This window comes from Crocuta crocuta, unplaced genomic scaffold (genome assembly GCF_008692635.1).
Source record: "Crocuta crocuta isolate KB4526 unplaced genomic scaffold, BGI_CrCroc_1.0 scaffold113, whole genome shotgun sequence".
Classification (NCBI taxonomy): domain Eukaryota; kingdom Metazoa; phylum Chordata; class Mammalia; order Carnivora; family Hyaenidae; genus Crocuta; species Crocuta crocuta.
Genome location: NW_027530368.1, coordinates 12,798,453 through 12,818,288, shown reverse-complemented (window position 1 = coordinate 12,818,288; position 19,836 = coordinate 12,798,453). Strand labels below are relative to the sequence as shown.

The 19,836-nt window shown below is 36.2% G+C and overlaps 1 protein-coding gene across 5 annotated transcripts in view; it reads right to left on the bottom strand.

The window, feature by feature from the left end:
• The window catches only part of PUS10 (pseudouridine synthase 10), a 73,063-nt gene that overhangs the window by 13,891 nt on the left and 39,336 nt on the right, over positions 1-19,836 (bottom strand). For 4 of the 5 annotated variants that reach the window (XM_077766464.1, XM_077766466.1, XM_077766463.1 and 1 more), the window contains exons 5-12: positions 17,671-17,705; positions 13,727-13,838; positions 11,571-11,632; positions 11,276-11,321; positions 8,995-9,059; positions 7,545-7,630; positions 6,343-6,468; positions 266-322 (exon numbers count right to left, since the gene is read on the bottom strand). In XM_077766464.1, the coding sequence (XP_077622590.1) occupies positions 266-322; positions 6,343-6,468; positions 7,545-7,630; positions 8,995-9,059; positions 11,276-11,321; positions 11,571-11,632; positions 13,727-13,838; positions 17,671-17,705 (589 nt within the window). The remainder of the gene's footprint in view (positions 1-265; positions 323-6,342; positions 6,469-7,544; positions 7,631-8,994; positions 9,060-11,275; positions 11,322-11,570; positions 11,633-13,726; positions 13,839-17,670; positions 17,706-19,836) is intronic. The other variant, XM_077766467.1, reaches the window with a different exon arrangement.

The window sequence follows — 19,836 nt, the reverse complement described above, 5'->3', positions numbered from 1 at the left end:
GGCCACCACCCTGTTAGTGCACACAAAATTCCCTTAGAACCTACAAGTATGCAATAAGGATGGCTTCCGAACAAATGAGTCCTGTTAAGACATAATCATATAATTTATAAAGGTAGCTCCATAATTCACAAAGCCTCCTCACTGGGAGAAGCTCTGGGCTGTGCCCACGTTGGTTTTAACTAAGCAACTACAGCGAACCTGCTGTCTGAGGAAGGGTGACAGTCTGAAAGTTAGTTCTAGTCAAGTGATACTGTTGCAATCTTACCATTTCCTAATGTTCTCACATCTACATCTTCTCTTCCAGAGGAGGAAAAATTAAAACCTTTGCAAAGGAGATAAAGAAAAATAATCAGAAACATATTAGCCCTAAGACTTTTCATCCCCACCCTTTGGCAGAAACCCCATTTGTCTTAAACAATCTACAGGAGAACTCCAAGGGACAGTCATCATCCCACGTCTAACCCCAGTCTCTAATAACAATAGCAATGATAATAAGAAGCACCATTTATTGAGCACTTATATGCTGAGCACTGAGCTAAAATTCTGCATACATTATTTCATTCAATCCTTATTAGAACCTTATGATGTAGCTATTAAATAAAAGAACACCAAGATTCTAAAAGGATAAGTACTTTTCCCAAAGTTGCATGATTAAATGGCTGAGCTAGACATTTCTGATGTCAAAGCCAGACCTTAACTATCAGCTTATGCCACCATCCCATGGGATACCAAAGGCAGAGCACTTTTTAGAGGAAGGCTCCACAACAACCCTGGTCACAAGCCTATGAAAAATCTGTCATTTTATTTCTTGAAATGAAAGCAGAAACAAAACAAAGCAGAAAACATTTACTTGAGAATTAAACAATTACATACTGAATTGAAACAAAACAAAGCAGAAAACATTTATTTGAGAATTAAACTCTGTGAAAGGAAGAGGAGGTAAAAAGGGTTTAAACGCGAATTCTTTGTATTAAGCAAACCTAAGCTGGAACCACAACAAAACTAGTGTTCATTCTAAGATAAATGGATCCTCCTAGACTAAAAGCTACAAATATTACAATGGGAAATAGTGTCCAAAAAAGGTGGGGGTGGGGGGGACTGTTGCATCATAACTTTCTGAGATACAAAGCTGACGATTTCACCATCATCACCAGAGCAAACATTACCATAGGTAGGCATTATTCTAAATGTTTCATAGATGTTAACGCTATAAGGTAGGTACTATCATTATCCTCATTTTACTTACAAGGAAAACAACACAGACAGGATAGGTAACTTGCCTAAGATCAAGCGGTAGGGCCAGGATTTGAACCAAGCGGTCTGGCTCCAGAGTCTCCTAATCATTGTCTATGCAACACCACCAAAAGACAGGCAGAAGAGTTCAGACTCATGCCCACAGGAAAGCAAGATTGGTCTTCTTGGCTCAGGGATTAGAAAAGCCTGGGACATTTGGAGAACTCTGGACAGTCATTAGAGTTTGGTAAAGTTTAAGATCTCTGGACACATATATTAAAGGCTAGAACTCAGACTTACACTCTGATTTATTGATTCAGGAACAAATATCTAGAGGTATGTGCAAGGCACTGTGCTAGATACCAGGAAGATAAACAAGATGGACTCGGTCCTTATCCTCACAGGGCTTAGTGTTTGTGAAGGGATAGAGATTGTAAGATAGTGGGTAGGGCTACGACAGGAAGCATACAGGAAAATTCCTGCACTAAGAGCACAGTTGCAACATGAGCTATGAGATTTGTATTTCTCAATGGTCTAGCCACTTGGGAGAGCACAAGATGAGGAAGAACAAGAGGGCTGAGAAGAGCAAATGGGAAAGGTGGAAGGAGGGTGAACATCATTTCAACGGCCGCTTATTTCCCAGGAAAGAGTCTATATGTAAAGGTCCCATGTAGATTTTAGAAAAAGGAAGGTAAAAAAGTCCTATGAAAACTCTGAAACTATGAAAACACTGAAGATTAGCCCTCTTTTTGAAGATACTTAACTGTGAAGAAAGTAGGATTTCACCCTTTCTTCATGTCTAAGATCCTTTTGGCAAGCCAAGGTCAACTCTTTAGAGAACATAGGTTCTGAGCTGCTGTTTGACACGTACTGCCAAGGTAAAGTGGGCTCCTCCCTCCCACAGGGGCCAAAATTATGGGTCTCACAGAGAGGAGCAACCCAGTGCTGGTTAGGTAAGAGCCAGACAGCCAAGGTAGGCCTAGAATTTAAGCTGCTAGTTAGGCTCAGAAGTCTGGGTAACATGGGGCACCTGGGTGGCTCAGTCAGCTGAGCATCCAACTCTTGATTTCAGCTCAGGTCATGATCTCATGGTTCATGGTATTAAGCCCCACTATGGGCTCTGCACTGGCAGTGCATAGCCTGCTTAGGATCTTCTCTCTCTCTCTCTGCCCCTTCTCACTTGTGTTTGTTCTCTCTCTCCCTCTCTCAAAATAAATAAATAACATAAAAAAAGATTTTTAAAAAGTCTGTGTAACTTGTTGGGTGCCTGAGTGGCTCAGTCCACTAAGCGTCCATGTCTTGATGTCAAGATCATGAATTCAAGCCCCTGTTGGGCTCCACACTTAAAAAACAAATATAAATAAATAAAAATGAAAAGAAACCTGGGTAACTTGTGCTGCATTATCACCTAAGAAGTGGCCAAGTAAGCAGCTATGAAAGCCACAGGGTCAGGCTCTTCTTGAGGTGGAGAATACAGGCCACACAAGGAGTGAGATTCTGTGGACCATTAAGTCCCAAAGAACCCTCCATTCCATTTTTGCACTCCATTGTTAATAAAACCCATGGTAACATCAGTAGCTTCCAGTCAGAATCAACAGATTCAAGAGTAGGTAACTAGGGATGGATAGGTAAATGGGGAATTCAGAACGGCATCTGGGAAGCTGTAAGATACTGACTCCCTGGGGCTGTGATTGTCTTATACCTGCCCACCTCTATCTCCAAACCTCCATAATGTCAGGGAACCAGAGGACCCATAGTGACTGAGCCATAACCTGTGACTGATGGGGGAGAAGGGAAAGAACAGGACACACAGAGAGAAGTCTACCAGTGACAGCTAAGTCAGACCAGAAATCTCCAATTCATAAATTAGCCCATAAAACATCCACAACTTCCAGCCCATTAATAAAAAAGAGGTGTAGAAAGGAAGGCTCTTGAGAAGTTCAGAGAAACATTAAATCCAAACAAAGGAAGAAAAATATCTCAAATTTGGACAGTACATTGAGAAATACTTCTGGGGGTGGCACACCTGGGTGGCTCAGTTAGTTAAGCATCAGATTCTTGATTTTGGCTCAGGTCATGATTCCAGGGTTGTGGGATTGAGCCCCATGTGAGGCTCTGTGCTGAGCTGGAGAATGCTTAAGATTCTCTCTCTCTCTCCTTCCGCCCCTCTCCCCTGCTTGCATGCTCGTTCTCTGTCTCTAAAAATAGATAGATTTTTAGAAATAATAAATAGTAAATAATAGAAAACTCAAAAAATACCTTTGGGGTAATCTTTAAAACTTTATTCATATGCAATCATGAGTAACAGCTAACAACAAAAGGAAATGGAGTTAAGAATTAACTCCTTAATACCTTAAATATTAGGAAATACATGTTTAAAATTTGGTTGAGCATTCATTTTAAAAAAATTTTTAAGTTTACTTATTTATGTTGAGAGTGACAGAGACAGCACAAGTGGGGGAGGGGCAGAAAGAGAGGGAGAGAAAGAGAATCCCAAGCAGGTTCTGCACTGCCAGCACAGAGCCCAACATGGGGCTCGAACCCATGAACCATGAGATCATAACCTGAATCAAAACCAAGAGTCAGACGCTTAACCAACTAAGCCACCCAAGTGCCCTTTCTTTTTTTAAAGATTTTCTCTACACCCAATGTGGGGCTCATACTCACAACCCTGAGATCAAGAGTCATATGCTTTACTGACTGGGCCAGCCAGGTGCCCCCAGATGAGTTTTCTAAATTTACATTATGCCTTGTCTTATACCCATAAGCCTGTGAGTTCCTTTTATTCAAAGGAACAGATATTTCAAAAACAAAAACAAAAACAAAACCAAGTGCAAGAATGATCAGGAACTATTAGCAGTTTAGCTAGTATGTAGTGGCCCTCATACCCAGGGCACACAGATGATGGGCCTGAAAAATGGACAGAGGCTAGATGATTAAAGCCTCAGAAGATCAAGTTCAGTAGTTTGGATTTTATCCTGCATGTAGTCATCGACGAGTTTTCAGTAGGGAAATAATGTGACAGATATTTATTCAGTAAGTGAAATAATAAATGTATTAGGGAAAAGTTTCTTAACACAGTGACTTTGAGAGTGTGTCAACATTTACTACTCATTAACCAGGGGATTAGCAAATCAATAATATGATGTGCCAGTTTGAAGTGACTGAGAAACAAGTTTATATTTCCCACTTAGGGGAAGGGACCTTTATATGAGTAGCTAAACTGCCTCATATAATACTGCTTATTTTTAGAGCAGTGAAAAACATAGAGGTACATCAGTCAGAACCATATTCACAGAGTTGTCCCACGTGAAGTACAGAAATAACAAGTAATATACCTGAGATACACAGGGTTAGCAAATTGATGCTATCAGTCAGGCATTTCAAACAACCGATTTTATCCCCTGACAAGGAGCCAGTTAGCACTGAGGCCCAGAGGTCTGCTTTTTCTCAAGCTGTTCTTAATAAATTTCCTCAGGACACAATTACAGATCCTAAACACCCAGTACGCTTCATTTTCAGTTTGGAGATAATTTTCCCCCCTCAAATGGAAAATGAAAGCAAGCTAACTTCATGAAAGATTGCAAGGGGGAAACATAGCTGTTTCAGAGCCTCCTAGCAGCCCTATTGGCAGTGGGGCCTTCCTTGAGACCCAAATAATCAAAATTGAAAGTTTCTTGAATCATCTTATACAAAGAGAGTAAGGTGGCTACAAAAAGGGTTTGAAAGAGACTTTTTTTTACTAAAGCTTAATTTTTACTTCTTTATAACTTGGATAAATCTTACTAGATAACCAGTATGTAAATATTAAGTAGGTAAAAGCTCATGGCAATATCCCAGAGTCTTTTTTAAAAAATATTTTATTTATTTGTTTTGAGAGAGAGAGAGAATACACACACACACAAGCAGAGAAGGGGCAGAGGAAGAGGGAGGGGGAGAGAGAGACTCCCAAGCAGCCTCCATATTGTCAGTGCAGAGCCCTATATGGGGCTTGAACTCAGTCTGTGAGATCATGACCTGAGCTGAGATCAAGAGTTGGATACCTAACTGAGTCACCCAGGCACCCCTCTATCCCAGAGTCTTTACTGCTGAGATTTTGGAAAACGTTAGGTTGCTAGGTTAATTTCCTATTCATTCAGTCTTCTGAATGACTAGTCCTTCTTCTTAAGGACCCTTAAAAAGAGAGTCCACCTACCGGAGAGACAACTATAAAAGAAGGATGTGGTTTAAAGTGCTTGTCTTCCTTACTGACAAGCCAGAGAGGTGGAAGGAACAGCCGCATCTCATCTCAATCATCTGCTTGCCATTCCTAAAGCAGGCTTGTCTTAAGGTTTTTCAGAGAGAATAGATATCTAGTTGGTTCCTCAAAAAAGGTGTTGTAATTATGCTAGGAAACCCACTTTAAAGTAAATCAATCATTACTTATTGCTGACAGTTTTTCCTGATGTACAACATGACTTCCTGCAATTGAAATCTTAGCTGCTTCCCTCTAGTCTAATTCTAGGTGAAATCACAGGCTCTATGTGGTCTGTGACCTGACAGACCTACTGAGACAGAGAAAACAGAAACCTGGCAGGATCTGACTCATCCCACAAACCTGGGCTCATTAACATCTAGAAAATTAAAATACAACATAACTATCATGAAGTCTTTGTAAAATGGTAGCTGTTGACCTGTTTTCTCTAGGCCTGAACTTTATTCCAGGACATTTTCCCAGTTAAGCTGGGGAAGCTAGGCATTTGCCAGTGATTATTCTCAAACAAGAACTGGATGTGGAAGTTGCATTTTAATTTCCTCATATTCCCCCCCAAAGAGGCCAAGTCTGAGGTGTCCCAAGGTCAGAACTTAAGTGCATTCACTTAAAATAGTTTCAGTGGTTTTGAATTTGCTCAGGAAAGAACAGTCATCTTGAGAGAGGAAAGAAATCCTTGGCTCAACTCCAGCCCAAGTCAGAGGTGCTCAGGACACGGTGACCCCTGTTCATGAGACGCTGCCAGGCAAGAAGTCCAGATCTGGTGATTTACAACATTTAGAAACCTTTCCTGCAACCTCAAAGAAATCTTTTCATGAACGACAATGTACTTAAAATATCAATATTATAACACTTACTCTCGGCTTTGAATACTGCCAAAAGATGATCTGAAATTAATTCTTCCACGGAAGATTCCAGCTTCCTTTCTCCATCAATTATCCAAGGAGTTTGTGGTAGATTCCTGGAATATTTATTATACCTCCCTGCCAAAGAAACATAAGGTAGCCCAGATGGAATGGTATAATTAACACAACAGGATAAAACAACTATATATTGAGCGCAAATATCCTAGGTACCATGATACAAAGCAAGGTTTGCCCTTCAACTAACTTACAGTCTAATCTGGGGAGCCAGCACACAGACACATAAATAATTAAATTAAAAGATTTAGGGTAACAATAGAAGAGATGGCTAAAGACATGGTATAAATCATCAGATGAGCTCTAAAGGAATTACGCAATATATTTATTAATCTGATTGGATGACTGAACAAGTTATATTATGGGACACACCAAGGATCATTATAAAAAAACCCAGCAGCTACTGCTTTTATGCCTGATTAATAATACTTTTAATGCAATACTCGTTGGTGATAATATATTCAAAAGAGTTCAAATATGGGAAATTTTGAAGTTTAATTAAAAACAATAAAACAAAAAACAACTCTGACAGAAAATGATTCACTGCTTTATGAAGAAAGCTGCACTAAGGCAGGTAGCTCTCATTACCACAGGGCAGGGTATTACAGTTAAGACTACGGAGCAATTTCATCTCAGCCATTACTAGGAAATAGATGTCGCTTTCAAAACAAAAACTATCTGCTAGGTTACCTCTTGGGAAGGTCAATGAAACAACTTTTTTTAAACAATTTTTTATTTTTAAGCAGAAGCTCAATCTTCAGTCATTTTGCAGATAATACAATTATTCTTTCAAGTTTGCTTTTATGCTTTCTGTGATTATGTTTTCTCCTGATCAGTTTCAGGTCTCTGCATCTACCCATATTTCTATGGGTATTGGTCACCTCTGATGGAAACTATTAGAACTTAAGAAGTGTCATTTCCCTTTGGCATGGCATTTTAAATAACCAATCTGAGTGGACCTTGAGAATACATATAGAACCTAAAATAAGCTTGACTATCAGTCCTAGTTCTCAAAAGAGTTAATTAATCAGAACCTGGTAACAAAAATAAATAAAAAGGAAACAGAGGAGGAGTGACTTGAGTTTTCAGAAAGGAGAGTAAGTTGATAGTGTAAGTATATTCTAGACTAAATATTTTACCAGCCACAAAAACAGCACCATGAGCACACTCAATTTCAAGAACAGTGCATACAGCCTTTGGTGAGTTTGGAGGACAAGGAAACTGCCTGCAAAACAAAATAAATTTTACAGCTACTATTTTCCAGAAAAGATATTGAACCACATAACTAGGATGAATCAGCATTGTCTGAGACACACGGAACCCGAGTCTCTCATGGACTAAGCCACTCCCTAACTCTAAGTTTCAACATCATAAGGATCGTATAGGCCTCAAGTACGTTTTAACACATGAGACTGACACAAAGTCAGTCAGGGTTCTGCTACTACCTTTCACTCAGCAGGCTGCACGTTCCCAGATGATAATTTCTAACAGCCTTGAGATCTGACAGAAAAACCCATATTTATGAAGCAGAAGCCCCTCCAGGTTCTTTAGCCATTTTGCTATATTCATGAACACTTGGTGCCGGCTTAACAAATCCCTAATCATTTGGGTAAAACTGATAATCCCACCTGTGGGGAGGGTCTCCACCAGTTTTCTCTCTTTCTCTTTCTCATTCCACCTATGACCTCGGGAATTAGATCACAGGGCCAGAAAAAGTGGAATGTGGCAGACTTTGCCCTTTAAATTAAGAAACTTCAATCTGCGGACAGACAGGAAAGAGCAATACAGGGCTTTATTTTCTGTCTACCATCTGGGAACTTCCAAAGCCCTGGATTGGAGTCTATGTGTAAATGCCTTGATGTAGACTGACTCCAAACGCTTGGCTTGAAAATTTCATACAGTTTCCTAAGATGTCTTAACAAAAAAAGTCACTTAGAATCTCAGGAACCATTGCTTGTAAAGAGAGGCTGACTTTACTTTCTAAAATTTAATGTAAGTATTTCCATTTTCTGAGACTCACTTTTAGTTAATAAAATATTTAAAACCTTCCTCATAACTTTATTGTTTGAAATTTATTCAAGGATATCCTGGAAAGATAACCACGATAATATTTTATTAAATAAAATGAATACAATGAGAATGAAAATATAAGGTTTATTGTATTTCAGCATATTTTAACAAGTGAAGGGCCTTTTTCTCCCTCTTCTGCAGATGGACAATACTCAAAATGCAGGATGAGGGATGTAATGGGACCAGCTCTGGGCTGGAGAGGCAGGAGCCCAGGCTTTAAGCCTGCTCTATTATCCAGGTGAAATCTTAGGCAAGTCAACTCCCTCAACATCCTCTTTTAAAGATAAAGAAGTTAGATTTGATTCATAAATTCAAATACCAGTTCAATAAACAATTAGTGAACTCCAGTACATGCCAGGTACTGAGCCAGAGATTTGGGGATATAATAATGACTAAGATACAATCATCGTCCCTGAAATATATCCAGTGTTGTTTTAGAGACTGGATGTTAGATTATCTCTAACATTCTCTTTATTCTAAAATTCCATGATGCCGCCATGTTTCTATACTTCTACTCACTTGCGGAAATCCTCTTCTTTTATCTTATTCAACGCTTTCATAACTGCCATTCTAGTGAACACTGACTATATAAGGTAAAATGAAAAGAAAAGACATTTTATCACTGAGACAAGAAAACATCAGAGGTAAAACACAGAACACTGTTGGAGAAATTACATCATTTTAAAGGAGAGAAATACTTAATAGCTTCAAGAAGGTAAAACATAAGCATTCATACCATCAGTTCTCCCCACAACCCTTCTTTTAAATCTAGTAGATCTAGCAGAACAATTTGGCAGTTGGTTGCCAGGCTAAGAGGTAAAGAGAGCCAACTAGCCCATCCTGGCATCTAACAACTCAACATTACTCGCCAGCCACAAGGAAAGAAAACAAATCCATTGTAACAGAAGGGCATCTACAACAAATGTCCCACTATGGGTTTTTTTAAATAAGAGGAGTCAAACCGTATGGTAGATACACTAGAACAAATTAGCATATATATTCATGGCTTACTATGATAAGTCACAATGTTCTCTTCTGTTTTGTAAAATTATGCTTGACTAAAAAGAGGCACAAAGTATGCCTCTCAAGAGTTTATCATCAAATGAATGATTTTCTAAATCATATTTTGGAAAACCCCAAAGTATAGGGTTAAAACTGAAAATTAAGTGCCTATTTGTTAGGATATGAAATCTTAAGCATAAAAGAATCTCAAAAGGTCATTTAATTTACTCTCAGCAATTAGATGGGAAAATGGCCAAATGGTATGGTATCTGTGACGCTTTGACAACAATTTCCTTGTTCTACAATTCGGTGCTAGTACCTATATATTTCCTCAAAGATAACAAACAATAAAATGAGATCTTCAATATAAACATGGCTACAGGTCATTCGGGCAGGGCTTTCCAACTGGTATGGCAAAGCAATGAGCTACAGTTGTGCCAAGACATGGAGCCCTTGAATTCACAAGGGCCAAAAACCCCTGCTTCCAAATTAGAGCAACTTGTTAACCTCAGGGTGCTGAACAAACATGGTAATGTTCTACGTGTATCATGATGTGAGAAAGATGGGAAGCAGTGCTTTAGACTTTCTTTGCATTTGTAATTATTTCTGCATAGGGAATTTGACAAATCGTGCCAACTCTGTCTCCTATCCCTCAACTCCTCCTCTCCCCCGCTACCCCCTGGTTCCAAAAGGCTCAGCAACCAGTCAAAGCAAGAGTAAAGACTAACAGATGTATCTTTGGCAATAAACTTACATTCTTTTTTTTCTTTTCTTTTTTTCTTTTAGACCATGTGCATGCATGCATGTGAGAAGGGGAGGGGCAGAGGGAGGGAGAAAGAGAGAACCCCAAGTGGGATTCACATAGTCAGTGTAGAGCTCGTGGAGTTTGAATGCACAAACCTTGAGATTAGGACTTGAGCCAAAATCTAGAGTCAGACACTTAACCAACTAAGCCACCCAGGCACCCCAGAAGAGAGAATCTTAAGCAGGCTCTATGCTCAGTTTGGAGCCCGATGTGGGGTTTGATCCCACGGCCCTGGGACCATGACCTAAGCCAAAGTCAAGAATCAGACGCTTAATTGACTGAACCACCCAGGTGCCCAAAACTTACATTATTTTTAACAACCATACAGTAAAATAGATGTTAGTAAAAGTAATGCCTGAGTATCTACATAAAATCAGCTAAGTATCTGTGGCATGAAAGCTTGCCAATATCATTGTCTTGCCATTCTATCCTGGCATAGCAGAAACTAAAAACACATGCTAACTAATTTGCTCATTGACATGAAAACCAGCTCACATCAAATAAAGGGGAGTTTGTATAAATGCCCATTTGCAAATGTAGCCTGAAATAGGCATATTAATTCAGATTGTCCTAAGTAAAATAATTCATTTTGGATTATATTTCTTAAATGCCAAGTCCTAGAAAATGAGTATTAGACAAAAGTTTGGAATGCTAATCATTAACATGGATTTTCCCCAATGATGTAATTTTGGGAATAAAACCTAAAAGTCGAATTTCCCCAAACGGGTAACAGTAACATGATTGAAACACTGGTTCTAAATTTAACAACACCAGGGAGACAACCCAAACAGTGACACAATTATGAAAATGTTTGTGTTATGACTTCTGAGCTAGAGGCAAAGGTGTTCAGAGTTGAAAAAAATAAAAATAACTGTAGCAAATGGAAATATTTAAAGATACATTGCCAACATTTCTAACGCATATCATTTTGCTGTTACTTGAATATTCAGCTCAGATAAAACTCATTAAAGAATAAAAAGGAGGAATCCTTACCTGTTTGTTTTTGGCTGGCTTGAAGCAATCTGGGCATATCGCACGTCTAAGTAAAATTCAAGTTAATAAAAAAAAAAGTTAATGAGTTTATTTTGGGGTGAATAGCACTCAAATCTATTTTATATAACATCGCTGCTAAACTCAGGCTATCAGGAGCAGACAAAATGAACCTCTATACCAGATCTATTGGTTTAATCTACTAAAACAGGACAAGTTACAAAGAGGACTGTTTCATGAAAACGAAAAGCATTAACAATGTTACACAATTGACATTGTTGTTTACGTAGCAACTTACAGGAAGTGGCAATCCTCAACTGTTTCTGGGTGAGCAAAGATCACACTCACTTCAAACAAGCTCTAAAAATTATAAAGACAGTTTAAAAATGAGCAAAAGGAAACCAACACCTAACCACTTATGAATGGAAATAGAAATTAACTCTCATAGACTGGCTCAGAAAACGAATGAGAAGGAAAACTGGAATACTACTCTTCTCAAGTCAGCTTGTTCACAGGGCAGCTGGAAAGGAAACAATTTTGGTTTTTTTTTTCTTTTTGTGTTTTTCACTTCAAAGCTCAATCATTAGTGATTCTATCAAAAAAGTTTTTAACAAATTTTAAAATAAATTTGTATGATTTTTGTGCATGTATATAAATTCGATGTGAACATGAAAGAGAATTCAGGGAACTGGAAAGAGATAACTGAAAGAATTGTTCCTGTCAATATTATAATTAGAATTATTAGCAAGGCAAAAGCATTTTATTCACATGCTTAAAATCTCTGTACAAGGCTTTGCTTTTTTATTTCTTTTTTGTGTAAGGCTTTATTTTTAAGTGCTCAACCTTCTTAATGGATTTAAATTTTAAAAAAGAAATCTTAGTTTTTTATCACAAAAATGATATATACAAATTATAAAATAATCAAACACAGAATGGATTTTTAATCCCACACCACTGAGGTAGAATGTAGTAATAGTTTGGCGTGTTTCCTTCTAGCTATTTTTATAGTATAAACGTAAATGTATATACTTCTTGAGATATTAAACATATTGGAAAATTTATTTAATTAAAATATCATAGACATCTTTTCAACTCTAGAGACTGTTAGACATTTAAGTTGTTAGATTTTCTGTTATTAAAAAAAAATGCGACAATGAACATCCTTGCATACAAAATAAGCATAATTTCATACTCTATATACATGAATCTCCACAGAAAACAAAATTCCACATTGAGAAAAACAAATGCCATACCATGTAACAATTTAACCTTCTTTACTGAATATTTCTATATTTATTGATTGCATTGGATTGTCAGCAAGCCTATCAGCTACTCTAGAATCACAATAATGAATAGCTAGGGTTTTTTCTCTCTCTCTAATCTACAAAGTAAAATTAAAATTACAAGACATTCCTTTTACTCAAGAAAACTTCACTCATTCTGAATCTATTAGAACACTTGCATCTTTTTGTTTTCTATTTTCTGTTCTCACTGGTTCAACATGTAAAATTACTTATGCTTCAAAACTGAAGTTTGAGGTAAAAATATTTTGCATCAATAACTTCTCTAATTTCCAAAGTACTTTCATTACCTCATTTCCTCTCCGTATATGTGTGAAGTGGTTTTATTCTCTATTCTATCAGTATTCAGTTTAAAGGACAGAGTTTATTCATACTAACAGAGGGAAACAGAGCTATGAATTTTTCTGAATGGTGAAAATTTTTTTAACTATTTAGCTTTAAAAAATGGTTTTGTGATTTTACTTGAGTAGGGGTGTATCTGATATTCAGGGAATTTCCTTCAAGCAAAATGATAAAGCTATGAGGCCATACTATTAAAATCTAATTTAAGGGAAGCTGGAAATATGTCCTGTTTCCACATCTGGAAACCTGTCGAGCTCTTCCCTAAAATTCAATTCATTCTGAAGACTGAGGAAGGGTCTTTTCTGGAATAGGGGAGATGGCTAAATGTTCTGGTTTCAAAGGCAGTGTCTACCTAAAATTCAAAAGGAGGGACTTGAGATACCAACAAGGTAGGATAGTTTGTTTGGATCCATTCTCACTGCAGTTGATTGGTTATATCTGAAAACAAGATGAGCCACAAATAACCACAGTTGAGTATTTAAGTTATATAAATTACTCGTAGTTACTTATGTATTGCTCTGTATCCGTATGTGTCTCTCCAATTAAAACATAAATATATTAAAGGCACAGGTTAATTTCTAATCTTTTAAAGTCAGTTAGGGTACACTATACTTGTTATACATATAAACGTCTTAGATCACAAAGAAGTCTTAAAAAATAAAAACTTTCTCAATTTAAGACTGTTAGAAATATGATAAAAGTTTAAAAATCCTTGATTATTTAAAGAGAAGATTATTTTGACTAATCAAAACTCTGCCATATAATGAAGTAAAACGAGTGAATGAAAATAACAATGCTGATGATCAAATACCTTTCCATCAATGGGAACACCCAGTTCCTCTGAAAACAGGGGATGAGTTATCCACTTGTAGGCTTCTTTTAGCTGAACTATATCATTTCTTCCCAGCGACAGATTCTGCTTTCTGAATAACATAAAAATTAATTCACTGACATGAAAAATTTTACTTTTTCAACTAAAAGCAAAAAATTATGCAATTATTTAAAAATATTTATTAAGTGCCTACTGTGTGCCAGGCACTACTTTACACATTAGATAGAAAGTAGAGAACAAGCAGGCAAAAATTCCTCACCTCATAGAGGAATACTAATCATCTAGTAGACTCAAAAACCAACTTTTTAAAATGGTATACAAGAAAATAAAACAAATAAATAAATAAAAGATAGTTTTTAAGCTTCAAAGACAAATGTATATTAATGACCTTTTCTGAGCTACCATTGCCAGATTTCTGGATTTATACATCAGAAGACAGAAAGGTGTAATAGAAGGGATTGTTTATTGCTCAGAAACAACAAAACTGTGTTTTATGATAACCTCATCCAGACTAAAAATGTTTACATCTACTTTCTCCCTGATAATGGGGCTTAATTTTGGGAAATAATGTAAAAGCTGTATTTTACTGCTAAAGAAGAAACATTAAATCCTAAAATGTCAATGTGCTAAAATGCTTGTCAATTTAATTATCAGATAAATGTCTGAATAAAAATCTGACATTCCCCCCAAATCTACTCATGAGCCAATAAATAGATTTGGGGAAGTCCCAATTATGATTTCTAGCTTTTAGTTTGTATCCTAAAATTGTTATAGAAAGGAACTGAAGTGGGTGCCTGGCTGGCTCAGTCAGTAGAGCATGCGACTCTTGATCTCAGGGTCATGAGTTCAAGCCCCACATTGGGCATGAAAGCTACTTAAAAAATAGAGAGAAAGAGAGAAAGGAAGAAAGAGGGAGGGAGGAAGAAAGAAAAGAAAAGAATTGAAGTGGAAAAGAAAGAAAAACATGGATGGTATGATAGTATTAAAAGTGCTTTGTTATGTTGAGCATATTATGATACCATATCACTAACACATTAATAAGTCCTCTTCACTCAAATTATTAAAACTACAAATCAATCTTATGGTTATATACAGGGCTGCTTTTAACAAAAGAGATGTTAGGGCCAACTTGTGAATCATTTCTTCTAATGTCCAATTTTGACTACTTATATCAAATATTTGTTGTAGTTTAATTCTTGAAGACCAAAAGACACAATTAACTGAAGGTAGAAAACAAAAAATAATTTAGCTAATGGCTAAATTTAACTGATCTAAAAATATGTAAAGATGGCTTTCCTCTAAAAATAAAATTAAGAAATAGTTGACATACCCATTCTATATCCAGTTGAAACTATAACCGATAACACAGAATGCTTTCATACAATTTGGGATTGTGGTTTAACAATAAAATACCCAGATAAACCCTATATCTGACAAATAACCAAATTATTTGTCTACATTTAAGAACTTACTGAAACACCAAGTGTTTGAGCTTCATAAACTGTTCCTAATTTTCTGAATATTAGAAACATTAAGTATTTTAATAGACTATTTGATATTGTATCAACAGTTTAGTGTTACTTGCATAAAATAGCATCACAGTTGAAAAGTAAATAATGTATGAGAACACATTTTAAAAGATAAAAAGTTGAAACAAAAAATACAAGAAGAGAAAACTACTTAAACATTGTTTAGACTCAAGAGAGTACAAAGGGTTGCAGCAAAAACCAATCCTAAATATGGGTTAAAACATTACTCATGTATTTAAGAAAACTTGTATTTTAACCCCTTCATAGTTTTTGAAATTATTTAGATATCTTAGTCATAGTCCAGTTTAAAAAAAAAAATGCAGGTATTTCTACCTTCCAGATTAAAGAGCTAGTAGAAACGGTTAACAGACATCTTGGAAACCTTAACTTTATATATAAGGCAAATAAAATGCCAGATTTCACCTTCTGCCACTTTAATGTCGCTAATAACTTTTTTTTAAGTTTATTTTTTTGAGAGAGCGAAAGAGGGAGAAAGTTGGGAACGTGGAGGGGTAGAGAGAATCCCAAGCAGGCTCCACGCTACCACCACTGAGCCCGACACAGGGCTTGAGTTCACAAACCATGACATCATGACCTGAGCCAAAATCAAGAGTTGGATGCTTTTAACTAACTAAGCCACCCAGGTGCTCCATAACTTTTTAAAAATGATTTAGGGTAAATGTTTTCACAGAAGTCCTTAACATATGCCTGATGGTCCGTTAGAGGAATTAGTAGTCACTGAGGTAAAATCAGTCCCAATTTAGTACTTAGTAACCATGTTTCCCTCTCTCCTGAGTCAGATAACTACTGACAAGGCTGTCAACTGCAATCACGTTTGCTATAGATACAACATGACAGCCATCCCAGAGTAAAGATGAACCAAAATATCCAAGCACAATTAATTTTTTAATTCCTTGAATCAATTCTTTTTTTTTTTTTTTACAAATAGTTTATTGTCAAATTAGTTTCCACATAACACTCAGTGCTCATCCCCACAAGTGTCCTCCTCCATGCCCATCCCTCCCTCCCCCCTGCATCCATCAGTCCTTAGTTTTTGTCAGCATCCTTGAATCAATTCTTTAATGACAACTCCTCTATAATATTTTGAATGTAGAATAAACTATGGACACTGAGGGAAAAGATAAGTAGTTTATAATTTTTCTGTTTCAGTAACTATATTGAACAGGATTTTTTGAAGAGCTAAGCTTAGTTTAAAATACTTCAATAAAGAATAACAACAGCAGCTCACAACCAATGTAGATGGAAATGGAAACATTTAGAAAATCTTTAGAAAATAGCGTGCTCTGATTGTGCGAAAATAATTTCTCAAACATAGGATCAAATTTTGTTATGCCAGCATCACAAGCATTTGAGACTAATTTAATACAACCTAAATAACTCAAAACCTTTGACAGACATATTGCTATTAGCCTTCTAGAAAAGCATATATAAATAGAAAATAAATCAACAAAAAAGCCAAGTCAATTACTTCTTTTTACAAATCACTTAACCAAGTATAAGATTCTAATAGAGAAATCTATATTCTCTCTGTGCTTTTCTCTCCAGAGTACACAGGAACCTCAGGTAGTCACATGACCCTTTTTATACTGGTATAAAATTTTTAGCTTCAAAATCCAAGAGGGTCTGGAAAATTAAAGATTTTTTTCTTAACTCAGTTGGTAAGCAAACACTGACTTGAACATGTGGGGGCTGTTTAGAGACTTTGTGTATCAAACTTAGTGTGAATATTCATGTTTCACTGCAGAAATATTAATGTGTTTGATTACAAAGTACCACCTCAAACCATGGAGGGGCGGGGTATGTTATATATGCTATTCAACACATTACACTTCTAAAATCTAATAAATTCTAAATTCCAAAACACATTTGGTCCCCAAGGGTTTCAGACAAAGGACTGTGGACCTATGTTTTATATGTTTTATCCATGTATAAACTCAACTGTCTTTCTGCTTTAATTAGGATTTTACCTTGTATCTTTTATAGTATAGTTTTAGAATTTAGTTTCTAAGACCATTATAAAATATATTCTTTTGTAATAGCTCGCTAAACTACATTATATAAGTGCCTTACACATAAATATAAAATATGTATTTACATTCTTGTTAAATCTACAAAAAAAGATCCACTTTAATAGACATTAGTAAGATGCCATGCAAATAAACTAATTAAACAAGGTTGATACTTAATTCATACCATAAAATTTTTTTCTTTTTGTTAATTTCTCTAGGAGCTAGTGAACTTACTCTAAAAAAGGAGGTAGTAGTAGCAAAAGTACTTTAAGAATCAGGTAGCTTAAAATAAATAAACATTAAAAAAAGAATCAGGTAGCTTATATTTAAATGGTAGAAAAAATTCCCTACCTAAATTACTTACCCCATTTCCTGTTTTACCAGCAACCATGCAGCGTGCTGTAGGCAATTTAGTCACACCCAGAAAAAGAGAAAAGGGGAAAAATGTTCATTGAAATGAAGTTCCAATATCATTACTAAAGTGCTTAACTAATTTGCTAATCAAACTCTTTTCAGGGGAGTACTGAGTGTTCAGAAATGTGGCAATGACCTAATCTCATTTAAAATCAGAAATGAGGTAAGATGCCACTTTGCAATGCTGGGTTACCGTGGCCGAGGAATTCAACAGGGGTATCTCCCTCCTCCCTACAGATTTCTATCTCATTAATGAGGTACAAATGTTTAACATAAGTAGCTTACTTTTTTCTTCTTAAATTATCTTACTTTTTCACAGAGGAGGGCCCAAAGTGACAGAGTACATACTATGTCCCCTAAATAGAATTAAAGGCCTCAGTTTTTCATTTTTTTTTAATAGGGCTCCCACATTTTTAACTCCATCTAATTAATGATATCCATATGTAAGTGTACCAACATCTGTAAGTCACTTTGGAATACAACTAAAACTAAGATGGGTGAATGGATAAATTGACGATTAGATATACAATAAAGGAAATATAGAAAAAGAGTCATAATGATAGAATCTAGGTAGGTATATGGGTGTTTGCTGTACAATTCTTTCAACTTTACTGAACATTTAAAAATTCTTGTAACAGGGGTGGCCTGCTGGCTCAGCTGGTGGAGTGTGCGACTTTTAATCTTGGGGTTCTAAGTTTGAGCCCTATCTTGCGTGTAGAGATTACTTAAAAATAAAGCCTTAAAAAATGCTCATAATAAAATGTTAGAGAAAAGATTTGGGAAGAATTAATAAAAAGAGAAAAAGTTGCTAAAATGGAGACAATAACATTCACAGTCATCGTTGTTATAAGGATTAAATTCATGTAAAATGCTTTACACAGTAAGTGTGTGACACTAAGATTTCTCAGTTTGACATTAAGATCCCACAGCTGTCACCTTACAGAAAACTAACAACATGTCCTACCTCGGCATATAGCATTTTGTGAACATGACAGAAGCACACATGTGTAAGTCAATAAAATACCATTATGTAGTCTCTGCATCCACATGTCACAAGAGTGGCCATTCATTATCGCTATTAGAATATTGGGCCTGCCCCGCCCCTACACACACATTGTGGTTCATATGTAGAATCCTGTCCTTTGAAACTTCAAAAGACCAGAGGGACACCAGACACTTTTAGAGACTTAAAATCATTCAGAAATCTTAGGTGAATTACTTTGTTCCGACATGAGCCAACTAGAATAATGACTGGCTGAGTAAGAACTAGAGCTATTCCCAATGCCTAAACATCTCATCAGTACCTTCTGGTTCAGTAGTTTATTTACTTTGCTAGCTCAGTCTAATGCTACTGATGGCACTACAAGTCCCCATCCTTCTTTCCTTCATCTACTCAAGTCCTTTTTCAGAGAATGTGGGCATGGGGTAATACACAAATTACCAGGAGTTCAGAGACCTGGCTTTAGGCATTATTAAATTCTTGGCACTCCTAATGTGTCAAATGAAAGAATTAGACTAAGATGAATGTAATTTAAACTTTTCTGGATGGCTAAACGTCATCATTAATTGGCATTAGTTAGTATACTGTTTTGTAACAGAGGCTATTAAGACTTAAAGGACTTTAAGATCATAGAAAAAAGTGAATAATGGTCTCTCAAAGCTGAAACCTTGCAGTCAATATTGCCCCACCTTTCTTCAGCCTTTGTATTATAAGAGATCAATAAATACTTGTTTTTTCATTCATAAAGGGATATTAATACTCCCCTTCAAGGGACACTGTGGGAATTAAATAAAGTTGCGTATGTAAAGAACCAAGAAAGATTGGTGGCATCTACTAAACAAATAGTGCCTATTACTGTCATTTTTCAATTAAAACTTTAACTGCAATTCACAAATAATAAAATTATTATCCCTTAAAACATTTCCAAATTCCCTTCCCTAACATCCCAAACTGCTCTGCCATAGGTAGTTCTAGAACTTCTCTCATCATGGGTATCTAAGCTATAGAGAACTATCTTGTTCCTTCTTTAAGTGGACTCAAGACTCTTCTGTCCTTTTTCTTTTCTTTCCTTTTCTTTTCTTTTCTTTTTTTTTTTTTTTTTGGGAGAGAAAAAAA